Source organism: Sebastes umbrosus, chromosome 12, assembly GCF_015220745.1.
Source record: "Sebastes umbrosus isolate fSebUmb1 chromosome 12, fSebUmb1.pri, whole genome shotgun sequence".
Lineage (NCBI taxonomy): Eukaryota > Metazoa > Chordata > Actinopteri > Perciformes > Sebastidae > Sebastes > Sebastes umbrosus.
Genome location: NC_051280.1, coordinates 24,060,366 through 24,078,851, shown reverse-complemented (window position 1 = coordinate 24,078,851; position 18,486 = coordinate 24,060,366). Strand labels below are relative to the sequence as shown.

Genomic DNA, 18,486 nt, shown 5'->3' with positions numbered 1-18,486 from the left:
GAGGCACGAGGGTTAAAGGAATGTGTGTTTAGTATTTACATGCCAATTAATTTATTTCCCCATCCAGCAAGTTCACGCAAGTGTTTGCCCAAATACAACAGAAATAACTCCTCACATTAAATACATATTTAGCAAACAAAAGTAGGACTCCATAACAGACAAGTGTACTTACAGCAATTTTTAGTTTATTAAGACATTCATATAATTCTGGGAAGGAGAAAATCTGGGTAGCAATATACTCTAGTAAGGGTAAAATCATATGTCGGTAAAATACGGCCGACCAGTGAGGAATTATGACAGAGCAAGTGGGATAAAATAAAAAAGTACATTTAAATAAACATTCACAAAAGATAATAAAAAGCAAGTGAAACTACAATAAAACATAACATGTGCCTCTATTAAGCGGTCCCACAATACACCACACATATGTTAGCATAGCATAATTTGCAGACTTTATACAGCACTTATACCTTTTAGTCCACAAGTAAGTTACTAAATGGTGGAGAACATCGAATACACACATCTTAATCGAACATGGAAAGTAATACCTGATAAGAACCTTTAAGTTTACAGACCCCATGGCTTTGTAGCGCCAACCAGCCACCTGTCAAGGTTAGATACTACAACTGTCCGAGAGGGACCACCATAGAAGTCACCTCGCTTTTAACACATACCAAAATTCAGATCCAAGGTTTAGCATTGAGAAGTTTTTTTCCCCTCGAATAATATAAGCACAAATGCAAGTGGACGATCGCTATCACTGCATTTAAAAAAATGATAATCTCAGGGTTCAAATCAGGTCAGCCACATTCATGGGCATCTCCTCCACGGTAGTATTGTAAAACGTCTCGATATCCCGAAGAATCCTCTTGTCCTCCTCAGTGACGAAGTTGATAGCAACTCCTTTTCTGCCAAAACGGCCACCACGACCAATTCTGGAGAGAGTAAAGATGGGCCACCTTAGACTCACACAGGAAACTTTGAGGTGCACATACTGGTGCAATCATCACTGCTCGCTCCAACAACAAAAAAAAACAAGCTGTGTTGCATTTTAGTTAGGGCTGTACCGAATGCCCTTTTCCCCCTTTGCAGTCAAAGCTTCTGTTGAGGTTTTCAAATGAAGCTTTGAATGTTTGTCGTCATATTTTATAACGTCACCCGAAAGCGAAAAAACCCTCAAAGAGAATAAAGTATTCATTGGATTAAATTAGCTAATTTTGAATAGTTTTGTTTGATTGCTGCTAGACCGCCCCGTTAATACAGGTGCTGCCCTGTGGGTAGTGAGCAGGAGAGCAAACATTTTTTTTTTTTTACCGCAGTGAAAATGTTTTTGAAAAGACTAAACGCCAACAAATATGGATTGAAGCAGGATATTTTGTTAGATATAAACATGTTTTTTTTCCAATAAATGCTGACTTTTGGACTTAATGCTCTGGAGTTATTGGAAATGTTTGGATAACACAAGTCGGAAACAATCCTACATGAGTGATATAAAGGTGCTCGCATGCTCCGGTGAGGACAAAATATGTCTTTATAATAAATAAATAGTTTTATATACAGACTTTTGTATAACTTATCCAGTAAGTGTGTTATGATTATAGTTAATACATGTGCAAATCTAATTTTGACAACCTTAGAGCAGAGTAAATCCTAGTGCGCCTGCTGTGATCTGGAACCACTGCAATATATGATGCAACTTACCTATGAATGTAGTTCTCTCGGTTAGTAGGAAGGTCATAGTTAATGACCAGGGAAACCTGCTGGACGTCAATGCCACGAGCCTGAGGAGCAAAGAAGAAAAAAGGCTTTTGAAATTACATCCAAATCTAAAGAGACATATGGCTAAAACAGTGTGCACATTTGTTGCTCGTTTATAAGTAACAGACTTCTACAGTTGAAGAATCCATTGTGGAGAACGAGCCCTAATCTCCCAAAAGTTTTGACTGCTTGGCCATTTTAGGACTGTTGCAGGATTAAAAACATTTGGGGTTTTAACTTCATAACGGATCATCTGACATTTTTTATATATTGCCCATCACATCTCCCCTCCCCCCAATTACAAGTCATACTAACCAGAAGATCAGTAGTGATCAACACTCTGCTTGAGCCAGACCTGAACTCCCTCATAATCACATCACGCTCCTTCTGGTCCATATCACCATGCTGTAAATGAAGAATTAGTTTAGTTAGGAAAATGTGCAGCGTTAATACTGATGTAATACTGATGTAAAACTGCATCGGTCTGACAGAACAGTTGTAGAGCCGAGCAGGCTGAGAACAGATCCTACCAGAGCAGAGACGGTGAAGTCTCTTGCATGCATCTTCTCGGTCAACCAGTCGACTTTTCTCCTGGTGTTGAGGAAAATGACAGCCTGGGTGATTGTCAGCGTCTCGTACAGATCACACAGGGTGTCCAGCTTCCACTCCTGGAGGCATCCATGAAAAACAGGAAGTTATGCCAACTGAACAAGGTTAGGCTGACAAGTCATAATGCAAGCGTGCTTATCAAATATATATTAAACTCCACATTAGAAAAAAAAAAAAAAAAAAGGAGCAGCTAATGTGTAACACAGGATCTTGAGACAAAGGACATTGGACATTAAGAAAGAGGTCCCCCCAGAGCCTCATTTCCAATACTGTGCCTTTAATCTCCTTCCCTGGTGTACCCATGCTTACACGGCCACATGAGCTAAACCGGTGAGGCTTGGCTCCTGCAGTTTTAGCAGGGTGCTTTAAAGAGAAGGGAGATTTGACATTCCTAACAGTGAGAAGCAGCTTGTTGAAAAGTTACCAGCTAGAGAGTTATGGATAAGGAAACCCACCTCTCGCTCCACATTTATGTAGAACTGCTTGATACCCTCGAGGGTAAGCTCTTCTTTCTTCACCAAGATGCGAATGGGATCTCGCATGAACTTCTTGGTCACCTCCAACACGTCAGCTGGCATGGTGGCAGAGAGCAGGACCACCTGTAGAAGACACATTACATGCTACCATGAGACACTTGTGATAAGTCACAACTTGGTGCAGTGTAAAGTCAAAAGTAAATATTTAAATGCATGTGACACTGCACCTTGAGACAGAGGCCAATGAACATTAAGAAAGAGGTTCGACCACATCTCATTTTCAGTACAGTGGCTAATAATCTCCTTCCACGCAATACTCTGCTAGCATTATTGCATGAAACAGATAAAATCTGGATCACACAATTATAGCAGACTTCTGTTAATGCAGAAGGGTTCCATATTTTACATTTCAACTGTCAGTGTTGTGCTTGTATCCAAAAGGTTCTTACTTGAATGTTAGTGCTTTGCTTCTGGAAGATCTCATAGATTTGATCTTTGAAGCCTCGGCTCAACATCTCATCAGCTTCATCCAGAACAAACATCTTGATCTGTCTTGCAGCTGCACAGAAACATGGCATTAAAAGTCAAGCTTTTATTTGTCAAATGAGTCACAGCTGTTTGAGAATGCTTTTCTGCTGATCAGGACCAGTTTTACTTACACAGATGTCCCCTAGTAAGCATGTCATACACGCGTCCTGGTGTACCCACCACTATGTGAGGGGATTCGGCCGTGAGCTTCTGTATTTCACCACGGAGATCAGTCCCTCCGATGCAGGCATGGCAGGCTGCCCCCATGTAGTCACCCAGAGCCAGAATGACCTTCTGGATCTAATGACGGGAGACAGGAGCAAAAAAAACAAACACAATGCAACTTCAGATTAATGTGTGGTACAGGTGGCATGACAAGACATTTCAAAAGTGTGTGGAATAACTGTTCAAAGTGATCAGTAAAATACAAGAAATATCGATCATTAGAATCAGTCCCGAAAGATGGTATGCCATCATATCACCCAGTTTTCCACAGCAACATGTAAATATCTCAACCACAATCAATTCAATGAAGCCAGATTTTAGACCAATGCAGCCATGGACAAAGACTACACCAATCCTAAAAGGATACTGCGTTTCACAATTTCAGAATTTTGAAAAGTTTTGAAAAAAAGGGTACCTTCGAAATTGAATCAGTGTCCTCAATATGCTGTATAGGTCTGAGATACGGTTGAGGTCACTGTGACCTCAGAAACAGCATACCTGCTGTGCCAGCTCTCTGGTGGGAGCCAACACCAGAGCCTGAGTCTCCATCGTACCAATTTCCAGTTGCTGCAAGATAGAGATGGCAAACGTGGCCGTCTTGCCAGTGCCCGACTGGGCCTGGGCAATGACATCATAGCCTAATGGCAAGGGGACAAATATTATTTACAGCAAGAAAAATATTTCTTCCAACTCAAATCATTTAAGACTGTGAGAATTGTGCGTTCAAGTTTCTATGCAAGAAATCTGACAATTTCAATTGCCTCCCTGCAGTTAACAAGAACTTTTTGATATGGTTACAAAAAGTAACAGTATTGAGTGATCAGTAAGGAAATATGTTATCACCATTATTGGGTAAGTCCCGAAAGATGGAAAAGCATCACTTCACTCAAACATAATTGAATCCACTTATCGAGTAATTAAGGTTTCCGTACCTTTGATGCAAGGTATGATTGCCCTTTGCTGAATGGCAGATGGCTTTTCAAAACCATATGCATATATTCCCCTGAGAAGAGTCTCTTTCAGGTTCATATCATCAAAGTTGTCCGTGATCTCGTTCCAGTTGCTCTGAAGTATATAAAAAATAGCTTGTGAGTGTAAGTACACCAAATCCATGCTGAATGTGTAATTTCAGAAGTAAAAAAAGGTGACTAATGTCACTTTATCGTGTACCTACCTCGATGACACCATCAGGCTCCATTCCATCTGGCCCCCCATGGTCTCTATCTTTTGAGCTGTGGAAGAAAAATGACATATTTAACTTTACACCAACTTACAATAATAATCACCATCACAAAAATGGAACCAGATGTATAGAGGGTACTGCTCCCCAAGTGCTCAACAGACAGACTCAGGAAATCCTTTGTCCCCAGAGCCACCAAACTGTACAACACCTCTCTAGGGAGGGGGGGGGGACAAAGGAGGACGGTCTGCAGGACAGATAATGCACTATACTCATTTTTAACAGTCTCTTCTGCACTATATTCACTTTTAACAGTCTCTTCTGCACTATACTCACTTTTAACAGTCTCTTCTGCACTATATTCACTTTTTTAAGTCGTGTAGCACAGCTGTTACCCTGCACTATATTCACTTTTAACAGTTTTCTTTATCTCCTTGTATTTTTATATAGATTGTACTACTAACATGTTTTGTACTATGGAACTGTGATGCTGGAAACTTGAATTTCCCCTCGGGATCAATAAAGTTACTATCCATCTAAACGACTACTAAAAAAAGGCAACTACAAGTAGTCTTTCTAACCACGTATCATATGTTAAGAAGCTCTTAATTAAAAACCCACCTATTATTTAATTTAACGCGATTAAAAGATATAAACTACGTCAGTATGTTGTAGTGAGCAGGTCTCACTGGGTTACGCCCAGACTAGTGTCTCATTACAGAGTCCGGTGCACTGCTGGGCAGCACGTGTCCAACTCCACGAGTAACGTTAAGGGCTTCAAGTAACTAACTCCTCCAAAAAAAAAAAATACTGCTTATGTAAGCTGGAAAGGTGTCAGACCGGTTCACCCCACTGGTGATGGGGATTCATGTCAATTTGATGTTGGGCCTGTGGTGCCAGCGGTGGTTTCTGCTGCCTGAGATACTGACATACTAGAGGCCGAGCTGCAGCCTGAACCCGACCATTACCTCAAAACCACCAGGCAAGACAGCGCAAAGTTGATTAAAGAATACAACCTGGTTTAAGTGAAATGCAACATAAAGCACCTTTCCACGTGACTAGCAACGGAAGTTTGAAAATGCGGTGTAGCTAGCATGGTAAGCTAACGCTCCAAAACCCAACCGTTAGCGCGCTCACAGCGGTTGGGGCCTAAACTAGCTATCTAACGTGTAATTATAAATAATTCCGCATTATACGGAGTACACACAGCTATGGCACGTTTAAGTACATATAAGTTTATAATATTGTGTTAAAAAATGGATAAAATGTGTGTTTTTTACCTGTTGTAATCAGCAGAATCGCTAGACATGATCCGTTCCCAACTTCAGCATGCGACTGGAAAGATCGCTGATGGCGATGCCAACTGCCTTTATGGCATCGGATGTATGTTTTTATGCAGCCGGACTACTTTCACTGAGGGACTAAAATGCTCAGTTTCGTTGACAATATATAGTCTCAGTTGACTGACTTAATGTTTGGATGATAATAAAGTGTATTCAATAACTAAAATACCAAATGTACACTTCAATAATCAGATAAAAGTGTGAAAATCAATCCGAACTATATTTTTCGGCGGAAGGATATTGCAGTAAGAAGTAGTGCTTGGGCTGCTACGGTGTCCCTGATAGGACAAAATTCATTCTGACAAGTTTGCGCAACATCTGTGGTGAGGAGGGTTCGTGTGAGGCTGATGCAGGAAGAAAGAGTTCATGAAATAGACTACAATTAATGTATATTAGATGAAAAATTACGGAGATCGTGCAATACAATTAATGAAAGAAAAAGAATAAAAGGACAAATTGAAAGAGATTTACTTAAAACATCATCATGGAACCATGTTTCATTGGCTGGAAGTTTAGGGAGGCAATGCAGCAGTGAATGCAGTATTTTACATTCTCCATTCTTAAATAATCACATATTCTATCAAATTTGGCAACTTAAGTTTCAAGTTTCAGTTTCAAGTTTAGTTGTCATATGCATTTAAAAGTACAGTGTACAGTGAAATGCAATGACATGCATTTTACCCTGGCCCTCTCTCAGCCCTTAAAATCTATAAATAGTACAGTTGATAAATACTACAAAAAATAAGACAATACCTGAGAATAAAATTAAAATTACTTTGTGCAATATTAGATAGCAGTGAGTGAGCTAACTATGAATCACAACTGTTTATCAAAATTGCAGGATGCTTAATACCCTTTCTTTCAGATAATAACATAATTTTGGAGACCGGTTTTAAAACAGTAAATGACAAGTAAACAACTCCTCTCATATCTAACTGGGTTGTGTACTGACAGAGGTGGAGCAGAGAGAATCCTGGTATCGTTGCACATCCTCAAGCAAACTTGATTGGACAGACAAACTCGTCTCACCAGTCTTTATGTGACACAATTTTGGCAAGGTTTCCTTGTTGACACCAGACATGATATTGTAATCTTCCACTATTGGACTTGAGTAACTCCCAATTGACATAAAAGAGCTTCTGCTCTGCTTTCTCTCATTTTCACACTAATCCTCATTACACTATAACAACATGATGTATAATAGGCCTACTCTTCTTGTGTTTCCCTGTTCTCCAACTTCCAGCCATCTGTGTGTCTGGGGCCTCACCCCTGTTGCCATCGTTTGGTATTTTGAAAGAGTCGGCTTCTGAATTACTCATAATACTTGCAGGACCTGCACCCTCTTCTGTTTAAGAACCCATTTAACAATGGGTGCATGTGTCTGCAGATTTTCCTTTATACATATTTAATTAGCATTGTCGGAGGGAGCTAAACAACTGCTTGTAATTTTTGTGCATTTGATAATAAATAACTAAGAAACTTGAAACTAGTACATATTTTTAAATGTATAAAATAAAATACTTTGGTATATTTTGCTGATAATTTGCCATTTAACATTTTGAATGCCGAACCTTTACTGGTAATGGAGTACTTTCAAATTGCAGTATTTTTACTTTTACTTAGGTAAAGGACTTGAATACCTCTTCCACCACTCAGGGGCGTGTCCAGGGAGCGGCCTCGGGTGGCCATCCCTGAAATCTGATTGGCCACCTAGGTGCAACCCGATTATCCTAAACAATGATTGGCTATCTGCCCAGTCAGAGGCAGGACCTTAGTTTAAACACAGGAATGTAAGAAACTGTAAGATACTGTAATGTTAGTAATTAAATTAAATAGAGGTCAACTGATAGTGGAGTTTTATAATAACGATAGTTTGGTGCAAGAAAAAGACGATTAATCTTGCGATATCACCCCACGTGAAAAAAAGGAAAATCAACACTGTCATAAATGAGCAAATCTTAGCTATAACAGAGAGAAATGTAGCCTACTTTTATGTAGGCTATTCAATATATATTAAAATATACATGCATGATTTAAATTGCACTTTAATAATGATTTTTTATTTATTTAAAGTGATACTGCAGTTGTTTTCTTAAGATTGCTGTTCCAATAAAACCTTTCAGATTAAGTTAAGTTTCCTAAAGTTAGAAACAAATGATTATCATCGCAGAAGCTTTCTGGCCTATATTTAGAGAAAAATGCTTAAACATTATATAATTCAGCAGACACAACTCAAGTAGCATCAAAGAAGCTACAATAATAATCTTATATAAAAAGTGAATTACTCCTTTATCACAGTTTGTGGCATGACGTGCTTTACTCCTGCAGCAGCCTAGTCAGCTACTTTTGCATACAAAGTTGCATTTTTTTGTCACTCTAAATTTAATCGTTACTAAGAGAATATCCTGAAGTGTAATTTCATGGATTACATTGTAACAGAACATCCTGAATTGTGATTTGGTGGATTACATCATTGGAATATTTTCTATTTATTTATTTACAATTGGCGATGCGCTGTTCTGTAGTTTATGACTGACCAGGATTACTTCTGTTGCGCGTCCCGTTAAATTGTTAAATGCTACTCTTAACATTAAAGTTCAAATTGTGCATATTCCCAGGGTAAGGAGGATGCTAAAATGTGCAATTTAATTTCATGAATGGATAGTTACATGGCTGGATTATTTGGAAGAAAAAATTACGAATTGACTGGTGGAGGCTGCGCAGCTATCGGGAGTCCAGTTCTGCAGATAGTAATAGTTTGTAAAACACCCTATCAGTCGACCTCTAAAAGTAAATATGAACAGACGAGACAAAAAATGTATATTATACATATAGGTAGATTAATGCTATTCCGACCCTGCACAAATCAGTGGCCAACATGGGCCACCCCAGTCAAAAAAGTCTGGACACGCCACTGCCACCACTGTACAGGTCTGGAACATGCAGATCCTATGTGGCCAGTTTCCTTGGCCCCGTATATTCCCACGATACCCTTCAATACTGACAAATAAGAGCAGTTTGGTTTCTTGCATATTACAGTAATCCATACAAGACATGATTTGCCTTTATTCCAGTGCAATACTGAGTTCACAAAGAGAGAACATTATTTTTCCCATAGAAAGACAGATAATGATAACATGGTTTGAATTTTAAAAATGTATATTTTCTTCAGTTCTGACACTAAAGCAGAACAGCAGATTGTACTTTGACTCTAATGCACAATGGTGTAGTAGTTGGAGAAGAGTTCCTCCCCTGCTGCAATGTCTCTGAGTGATACAAGGACAACACAGCGTAGAGGCCTCAGTTGTGTGTCAAGGCTGTAGTTGACATTAGGCAGATACTGGCGGAGCTGGATGGGAAATTTGCCCGGCACGTCATACTCCTGGTAGCACACGTTGGCAGGCGACTCGTTGGAGCAGTTGTTCACATACTGACCAACAGCAAGTGGGTTCTGTGGACTGGAGGTCAGCCAACTGGTGTCACTCATCATGAAAGGCCCCATTCTGTCCCTGCCACTGCATGACTTGAACACCATTTTGGAGATGCCTTTGTCATTTCCATCAACCAAGACACCATCAATGCACCTGAATACAAAAGGGTTTCTGATGGACTGGAGGAGAATTGGCTCATAGGCTTGGTAGACTGTTCCAGGGTACATGGCCACTGTAGCTCCTTTGAGTACACATCCTCTGGTGACAAACACTCCAGTTCCTGCAGAGGGCAAAGTGCTGGGTTTCCTGTCAATGCAGAATCCCAGAGACTGTAACATGGCATCATCTCCACTCCCTGGATTTCCTCCATACTGGTCTTCTTCACTTGTTACCTGTGTGTGAGTTTGAGCTGCTCGGAGCTCCCCATGATGACTCCTCCTGAGCAGAAGTCTGAAGAGCCGCAGCAGGCTTTGAGAAACCTCCTCATCTGGGACCAGCTTGTCTTTGGAGCGCTCCGTCACCTTCCGCAGAGTTTTCTCATTTTTAGACAGGTTCAGTACAACCCAAGGTACAAACCTGTGTCTGTACGACTTCCATTTGCTCTGAACTCTTTTTACAGCTGCTCTAAACATCCAGATCGACGTCTGATCGTGCGTCTGATAGGTTCGGACATGGAGGAAGGAGCTTATGTTCATGAATTCTTGAGTCACTTCCGACAAGTTGCTTCAAAATAAAAGAGCACACTTGTTATTATATCCAAATTCATCTCAGAACTCTCAAACTTTAATAAAGTCTTATTTCACTTTACAATACAATTATATAATGTGTTAGGTAATGACTAGAAAATCAAAGAATTTGATGACATAAATAGATAGATAGATATATAGATAGATGGATGGATGGATAAATGGATAGATAGATGGATGGATGGATAGATAGATAGATAGATAGATAGATAGATAGATAGATAGATAGATAGATAGAAAGATAGTAACTTTATTGATCCCAAGGGAAATTCAAGTGTCCAGCATCACAGTTCCATAGTGCAAAACATGTTATTAAAAAGGCAGTAAAAAAGTTAGTAGTGCAAAGTACAAAGTACAAAAAAATATACCAGATATAAAATTACAAGGAGATGAAGAAAACTGAATATAGTGCAGGGTAACAGCTGGGATACAGGACTATTAAAAAAGTGAATATAGTGCGGAAGAGCCTGTTAAAAATGAGTGTAGTGCAGGGTAACTCCAGTAGCTTAGTCTATGAAAGTGCACTGTGTGCATTATTATCTGTCCTGCAGACCGTCCTCCTTCTCAAATTCATTCACATAATACTAGACAGGTTAATCATCTCCACCTGCCTTTTTACAAAACAAAACATGGCCAGTACTCCCTCACATATCGTGGTGTACAAATATGGAACACCAAAATACACGTTTTAAAGAGCTCGTTACCCTTAGAACACTTTAAAAGGAAATTATCATCACATTTGATTCATGATGTTTAATTATCTTTGATATGTTTAGATACATTTTCTTTTTTTTCTGTACTGTTTTTTGTATGTATTTCATTGTTTTCATTGGATTGTTTCCCACTGTTTGGTTAGGTTTTTCTGTACAGGTTTTTTGTGTACTTCTTGTTGTTGTTTAACTTTTGTTGTATTTTTAAAATTATGTTAGTTTAGATCTTTCTTCCTTTTTTGTTATAGTTTTTTTTCTCCTGGGGTTCGGGGGGAGGTCATTTGTAAAAGCCTGTGGCTTCTTGACCTCTCCTGACACATTTCTCGTTTGTTTTTTCATTGACTGGATTTTGTGCAGTTTTATATACGTGCAAATAAATAAAAAAATTAAAAAAACTAGAAAGTGATCAGTCGGAAAATATGTTATCCCCATTATTGGGTAAGTCCCGAAAGATGGTAAAGCATCACTTCACTCAAACATGAAAAAATCCACTTATCAGTTAAATATGGTTTCTGTACCTTTCATGCAAGGTATGATTGCCCTTTGTTGAGTGCTTGAAGTATATAGAGAATAGCTTGTGAGTGTAAGTACACAAAATCCATGCTGAACGTGTAATTTCAGAAGTGACTAATGTCACTTTATTGTGTACTTACCTCGATGACACCATCAGGCTCCATTCCATCTGGCCCCCCATGGTCTCTGTCTTTTGAGCTGTGTAAGAAAAGTGACATATTTAACTTGACATCAACTTTATTTTTATTTAAAAAATACAACAAAAGTTAAACAACAACAAGAAGTACACAAAATGTGCAGAAAAATTAATTCTAGGATATGGCATAATCAAAGAGGGACCAATTTTATGCTTTTATTTTGTAACACACGATGTTTCAACCGGAAGTACTTGTTACGTAACTGAAGCTTTACACGCATTAGCCAGCTGGATGGGCGGAAAGGGAGTCGGGCAAAGACAAACATGGTGAGAAATGGTAGTTATATACTCATGGAACCGTGATGCAAATGTAAACAGTGCTCGCAAACATAAACTATTACTTTGGAGTGACTGATATAGTTAAAAAGATGCGATAATGACCTTATATTTCCTTTATATCATGAAAACAAACGATGTTAGCATTAAGCTAACTAGCTCACTAGTTAGCTAGCTAAGCTTGCTAGCTTTTAAGCCAACTGACAAACAACACAATTAGCTAACATTACACACACTGTGTTTGTTGTTGACAGGATGTTTATGACTTAGCTTGCTTGTTCAATGTTCATCATAAATGTAAAGATATGTAAAGATAGTAGCCAGCCAGTCAACACATTGCAGGTCGGTGTCTGCTGTCAGGAGGAGGAGAGCATGTTGTTGCTAGTTAGCTGTTTTTTAAAATGTGTTATCCATTCAGTTCTGTGTTTATCCTCCATATGAGAACTTTAAACATGCACTATCTGCAACCATCTAGGACTCTAACCACTGGTGCACTTTACACTTACTTTACACTATGCATCCTATACATCACTTTATAGACTGCACATATGTACATACTACATTCATTTATTGACGGACTGCACACACTATGTTCACCCATTCACTCTGTATCTTTTATATCTCTATTATTGTTTTTATAATTTGTGTATACCTTTATACATCTCTTGTGTTTCACTCTGTTTGCTGATGTTGCTGCTTTGACACCTGCATTTCCCTCCAGGGGTTAATAAAGGTTCATCTTATCTTATCTTATCTTATCTAGCCCAATGTTACCCCTTCGTCGTTATTTTGAGAAATGTTGGATTGTAAGAGTCATGGCAGTTGAAAAATGCAGCTTTTAGACAACTGCTAAATATGGTTGATTTCTCTATTGCTGTTCTTTACTTTAGTGTATAAGACAATTACAAAGACAGCCTACTATCACCTGAAGTATATAGCAAGAATTAGAGGACTGATGTCTCAGTCGGATTTGGAAAAACTAGTCCATGCATTTATCTTCAGTCGACTTGACTACTGTAAAGGCATCTTTACTGGTCTTCCTAAAAAATGGATCAGACAGCTGCTGCTAGAGTCCTCACTAAGACCAAGAAAGTGGATCATATCAGTCCAGTTCTGAGGTCTCTACACTGGCTCCCTGTCTCTCAGAGAATTGATTTCAAAATACTCCTGCTGGTTTACAAAGCATTAAATGGTTTAGGGCCAAAATACATTTCTGAACTTCTGCTATGTTATGAACCATCCAGACCTCTCAGGTCATCTGGATCAGGTCTGCTTAGTGTCCCCAGAGTCAGAACTAAACATGCATAAGCAGCGTTCAGTTTTCATGCACCAAATATTTGGAACAAGCTCCCAGAAACCTGCAGGACCAACTCCAACTCTGAGTTCTTTTAAATTAAAAGCTTAAAACTTTTTGGTCTGCTGCTGCCTTTTATTAAACTAGATAATGATCTTATACTGCGCTAGAGCTTTTACTCTTGTGTGTTATATTCTATTTTAGCTTCGATCCTAGCTTTCATTTTTAGCTTGTTTTTATTTTCTAATATTTAATGTTTTTATAACTGTTTTAATGATGTCTTAATGTTCTTTTGCATTTTGTCACAATGTTCTTGAATGTTTATGTGAAGCACTTTGAATTGCCCTTTTGCTGAAATGTGCTATACAAATAACGCTGCCTTGCCTTGCCTATATGTGTGTTATTGCAACGAGTGTTTTTCTATGGTTTGTTGCAGAACAAGCTGAAGTCCTCACAGAAGGATAAAGTTCGTCAGTTCATGATTTTCACACAATCCAATGAGAAGACCGCACTGACCTGTCTGTCACAGAATGACTGGAAACTAGATGTTGCCACTGACAAGTTTTTCCAGAATCCAGAGCCCTATGTTTCAAATCTAAAGGGGGCCTTAGACAAGAAGAGGCTTGATCAGCTGTACAACAGATATAGAGGTATGGAGAGCCTTTTTAATATATATTTTTTTATAGTATAAGATAATATATTTATAATAGTATACAATAGTAAATGTTATTTTCAGCTTGTTACAGATGTTATAGACCAGGGGTCTGCAACCTGCGGCTCTCTAGCCCCTCTCCATTGGCTCCCTTTGGATTTTTAAAAATGGAAATGAATAACTGTTTTTTGTTTGTTATCATTGTTGTAGGTCTATGGTACGATGGTACGATTGAGTATCAGGGCCACATTGAGGGAACAAAATTAATCTGAGATTGTGAGAATAAAGTCATATTACGAGAATAAAGTCATAGGTTTACGAGAATAAAGTCATAGGATTACGAGAAAAAAAGTCGTAATATTATGAGAATAAAGTAGTAATTTTACGTGTTATTTTCTTTTTTTCTGGTAAAGTTATGACTTTATTCTCATAATATTATGACTTTTTTCTGGTAAAGTTATGACTTCATTCTGGAAATCTCAGAATTTTTTCCCTCAATGTGGCCCTGATACTCCATAGTACATTTGCACTTTGGCCCTCACTGCATTAGACTTATATACTATATACTTAGACTATAAACTGTGTTACCTTCATCACAATGATCAAATGTTTTGCGGCTCCAGACAGATTTTTTTTGTGAAAATTTTGCCTAGAATGGCTCTTTTGATAGTAAAGGTTGCTGACCCCTGTTATAGACAGTGAAGGAATAAATCACACAGTGCAACACTGGACATTTTGAGTGTTGTTAATTGAAAAAAAAATCCATTTGGCTGTGAAGTAATTGATCGAAGCACTATTCACACTTTTTATACTTAGATCCCCATGATGACAACAAGATCGGCATTGATGGGATCCAGCAGTTCTGTGACGACCTGGCTCTGGACCCAGCCAGTATAAGTGTCCTCCTCATAGCCTGGAAGTTCAGGGCAGCAACACAGTGCGAGTTTTCAAAACAGGAGTTCATGGATGGCATGGCAGAACAGGGGTGAGAATGTATTTTCAAATGGTACAAACAATCCTGATACTCCTTCTCGGTACTCTGCAAAGTGGACTTTATCATCAAACTCACAGAGTCACTATGCTTTACATCATATTCTATGTACACATACATTACAGGGTGCCACAAAACATGCTCATCAGTATAGAGGTTAGGGATGTCATGGTACCAGAAATCTAGTATTCGATACCAATACCAGTGAATTTCCACGATTCTTGATACCAAATTCGATACCACGGTAAAAAAAACAACAATAAATCCCATGTAATTCAACACACACTCTTTCATTAAAAACATCTGAACATTACAAAAAACAGAGGCATATAGCCTTAAAGTAATAAATAAAAATAATTTACCAATTCTGTTCATTTTGGCGTATCAGTGGCATGTTATCAATGTTAATCAATTGTCAGACGACGGACACTACATACTGACCGTGAATGCATCTGGTCCGTCAGCCCATAGTAGCAGGAGTAGGAGCAGAAGGCAGAGGATTTGTTGTCGGAGCTAAAAGCAAACGCACCGATTTGGCAATATTTCACGTTTAATCCCAATGCTATAAGGGAACCATAATGTTAATGAGGTAATCGTCGCGAGGTGGATGGAGCCGTCAAAGGCGGTGTGCACGGAGCAGCGGCGCCAGGTTGACCCCCGCAGCAAAAGCGCTACCAGAGAGGCCAGACACAACGCCACCCGACGGTACAGATCAGAGTCAGCGCTCTGCACATGTTGACCGTAATCTTTCTTGTAAAATGTCCGGTGTAATCGGTAACACTGGTGTTGTCACAAGTTTATTAACCGGTGGAAAAATTTTCCTTACTGTCACATCACTACTAATGACCGTTACAGGCATCGTACGGTACCTTCGGTACTGTAGAAAAAGAGTACTGTCACTTTTTTAGAATTTGGGCATCGACTTGGTACTGAAGTATCGGTTCTCGTGACATCCCTAATCAGTATAGAGGTTCTTGGCTTTGTTTGGAAAATGTCAAATATAAACCAAAATACTTAATTGAGTTTGACAAAGTAACCATTATACACGCAGATGCATCTTATGAACTGCTTAGTTTTACAACAAACAAAGACGGATGTACTTTTCTTTACACAATGGTCTGCTTTGTGTTTCCCCAGGTGTGACAGCATAGACAAGCTAAAAGCTCAGCTGCCGAAGATGGATCAAGAGTTAAAGGACCAAGGGAAATTTAAGGACTTTTACCAGTTTACATTTAATTTTGCAAAGAATCCTGGCCAGAAAGGTTTGGGTAAGAAACTTTTAATGCTTATCATCATCAACTGTTTGTTGAACATGTATTGACCTATTTCTGGTTCTCTCACAGATTTAGAAATGGCAATTGCATATTGGAATTTAGTACTGGCTGGAAGATTCAAGTTCCTGGACTTGTGGAACAAATTTTTAGTTGTAAGTTGATAATCACACTCAAGATTACTCTAAAAATGCAAATATTGTTAATTCTCATTGACTTTTTTTGCAACTTTGCCCTATGTCTTTTGCAGGAGCACCACAAAAGATCAATTCCTAAGGACACTTGGAACCTCTTACTAGACTTCAGCACAATGATCACAGATGACATGTCGAATTATGATGAGGAAGGTTTGTACAGACACTCAGCTGAAAGTGAACCCATTTATCACTGTGTGCATGCAAATGCCCATTACCTGTAATTGTTCCTTTACAACCTATTAGATTAAGTGGCTCTACTGGCTTCACACCGTATTAGAATATCAGTTCAGCTCAGGTTTTAGTCCATAATCATGTCTTCATCCATGTGGAGTCAATTCATTTAATTTGTTTTGTTTGTTTGTTCAACAGGCGCATGGCCTGTCCTTATCGACGACTTTGTGGAGTTTGCACGACCACACATCGGGACCAAAAGCACGGCAGTTTAAGAGCTGCTCTCACTAAAGGAACATCCGTGAGAGTTTTCTAAAAACCGGAGAGCGCAGTGAACGGAGGACAAGTGGACCGCACTGAGCTGAGAACTATGTTGCCTTTTCAACCCTCAGGACTGAAATATTTTACACAGCAGAGACTTTATATATGTGTGTGTGTATTTACATATATAAAAAAAGGCATATCTCTTTGTCGGTCAACTTGTGGTGGTTTGGAACTTTTATCTAAAGTATTGGGCTTTTTGTGTGCGCTCAAGCCAACTAGAGAGGAGTCACCATCTTGGCCCACACGGTTCATTGATGTGGTTGGGCTCCGCTCAAAAGCAGGTAGATAGACACACTTTTGAATTGTAATCTAAACACGAGGGTTCGCGAGGGGGTGTCGTTCTTTAAATATTGAATTTTAATACTCGTGTGCATTCCTGATTTTGTTTTATGATACATTTGTGCGACAAGTCAGTATAAAACATTGATTGTAATTTTTTAAGCATAATGCTGTTTGTTTAAACACAAATGTATAAAGATAAAATAAATGTTTCAATTTGGTATCTTTAAAGCTGCCAAGTTTCTGTGTGTTTCTGTATAAAAAAAGGAAGTCATGTAGAAGTCATCCTCAGTAACCCCTGGTTAGTGAATACTTTAGATTATGATTTAGGGCCTGTATGAATTCTTAAATAAATCATAAGAATGTTTTGAGTTAAATTATGTCTAGAGCCGACCCGAATGCTTCGAAGCTTCGACCGTTGTCATGATAATCGACCTCCAAATCAGTAATCGAATGCTTCGTTTTTGTTTGTTTTTTATGTAAGTATGTAATTATAATGTATGAATCCCAAAATAGCCCATGAAATAAGGAATATTCCCACAACATTATTCATATTCAACATGAATTATTATTAGTTATTCTCAGACGGATATCGATGTTAGTTGTGTGTAGAGGTGCGTGTGTTTACATTAGTGCAGTGAAGGCACTGAAACGGGGGGAAGGAGACAGACAGACAAAAGAACATGAACATGAACATGAAGCTTCGAAGCCCAAAAAAATGGTATTCAGGACAGCCTTAATTATGTCCAATGCAATAAAAAATGGAAGACTCCTTTGTCCCTTTTACTGCAATACAAATGCTTTTCTCTGAATGACTTAGTAGAGTTCATGGTTTATGATTGGCAAACTTGGAGAAGTCTGTATAACTTATGTATAAGAAAAAAATCGGGAGCTGCAAAACATTTGAGCATTGTGATGAAGGTACCACAGTTTATAGTATACTGGAAAAAAAAGGTTCAGAAACTTTTGTTTGGTGGATTATTTCTCTGTTGTTACAATGCTAGTTGTCATTGTATTTTACATTGTTGGAAAGCCTGTTTATTTACCTTCGCAATGATGTCCAACTTGTAAGGATCATGCATTTGTGGGATGAGCAGCACAGCTGATTATGTGGGTAGCACCCAAGAAAAATTTGCTGTTTACCATTGGCAGAGCATTTTGGCAAATTTTTCTTGGGCGCTACCCACATAATCAGCTGTGCTGCTCATCCCACAAATGCATGATCCTTACAAGTTGGACATCATTGTGAAGGTAAATAAACAGGCTTTCCAACCATGTAAAATACAATGACCATTAGCATTGTAACAACAGAGAAA

The 18,486-nt window shown here is 38.7% G+C and overlaps 3 protein-coding genes and 5 non-coding genes across 9 annotated transcripts; 1 reads left to right on the top strand and 7 right to left on the bottom strand.

The window, feature by feature from the left end:
- Positions 1-163: 163 nt before the first annotated feature.
- Positions 164-6,183, bottom strand: eif4a2 (eukaryotic translation initiation factor 4A). The gene is made up of 11 exons (XM_037787677.1): positions 6,057-6,183; positions 4,771-4,828; positions 4,529-4,661; positions 4,095-4,234; positions 3,503-3,671; positions 3,293-3,402; positions 2,823-2,966; positions 2,289-2,426; positions 2,074-2,163; positions 1,702-1,781; positions 164-935 (listed from the first exon to the last, which is right to left on the bottom strand). Exons 1-11 carry the CDS (start codon positions 6,083-6,085, stop codon positions 791-793), a joined length of 1,236 nt encoding a protein of 411 aa, XP_037643605.1. The 5' UTR covers positions 6,086-6,183; the 3' UTR covers positions 164-790.
- Positions 2,561-2,745, bottom strand: LOC119499493. Its single transcript, XR_005209414.1, has one exon. It is a non-coding gene; the product is annotated as a small nucleolar RNA SNORA81 (small nucleolar RNA).
- LOC119499494 lies at positions 3,055-3,236 on the bottom strand. Its single transcript, XR_005209415.1, has one exon. It is a non-coding gene; the product is annotated as a small nucleolar RNA SNORA81 (small nucleolar RNA).
- On the bottom strand, positions 3,782-3,855 carry LOC119499495. Its single transcript, XR_005209416.1, has one exon. It is a non-coding gene; the product is annotated as a small nucleolar RNA SNORD2 (small nucleolar RNA).
- On the bottom strand, positions 4,411-4,484 carry LOC119499498. Its single transcript, XR_005209418.1, has one exon. It is a non-coding gene; the product is annotated as a small nucleolar RNA SNORD2 (small nucleolar RNA).
- Positions 6,184-8,482: 2,299 nt separating the features above from the next.
- Positions 8,483-11,719, bottom strand: setd9 (SET domain containing 9). Of its 2 annotated transcripts, none has more exons than XM_037787678.1 (2): positions 11,660-11,719; positions 8,483-10,273 (listed from the first exon to the last, which is right to left on the bottom strand). In XM_037787678.1, exons 1-2 carry the CDS (start codon positions 11,698-11,700, stop codon positions 9,331-9,333), a joined length of 984 nt encoding a protein of 327 aa, XP_037643606.1. In that variant the 5' UTR covers positions 11,701-11,719; the 3' UTR covers positions 8,483-9,330. The 2 variants fall into 2 exon arrangements, with proteins under 2 accessions (XP_037643606.1, XP_037643607.1); XM_037787679.1 differs by lacking the exon at positions 11,660-11,719 and having other exon boundaries at positions 8,483-9,856; positions 9,943-10,184.
- On the bottom strand, positions 11,407-11,480 carry LOC119499497. Its single transcript, XR_005209417.1, has one exon. It is a non-coding gene; the product is annotated as a small nucleolar RNA SNORD2 (small nucleolar RNA).
- Positions 11,720-11,858: 139 nt separating the features above from the next.
- Positions 11,859-17,404, top strand: dcun1d1 (DCN1, defective in cullin neddylation 1, domain containing 1 (S. cerevisiae)). Its single transcript, XM_037788664.1, has 7 exons — positions 11,859-11,982; positions 13,722-13,935; positions 14,754-14,922; positions 16,066-16,196; positions 16,272-16,354; positions 16,450-16,546; positions 16,766-17,404. The coding sequence occupies exons 1-7, from the start codon at positions 11,980-11,982 to the stop codon at positions 16,840-16,842; spliced, it is 774 nt and encodes a 257-aa protein (XP_037644592.1). The 5' UTR covers positions 11,859-11,979; the 3' UTR covers positions 16,843-17,404.
- The last annotated feature ends 1,082 nt before the right edge of the window (positions 17,405-18,486 follow it).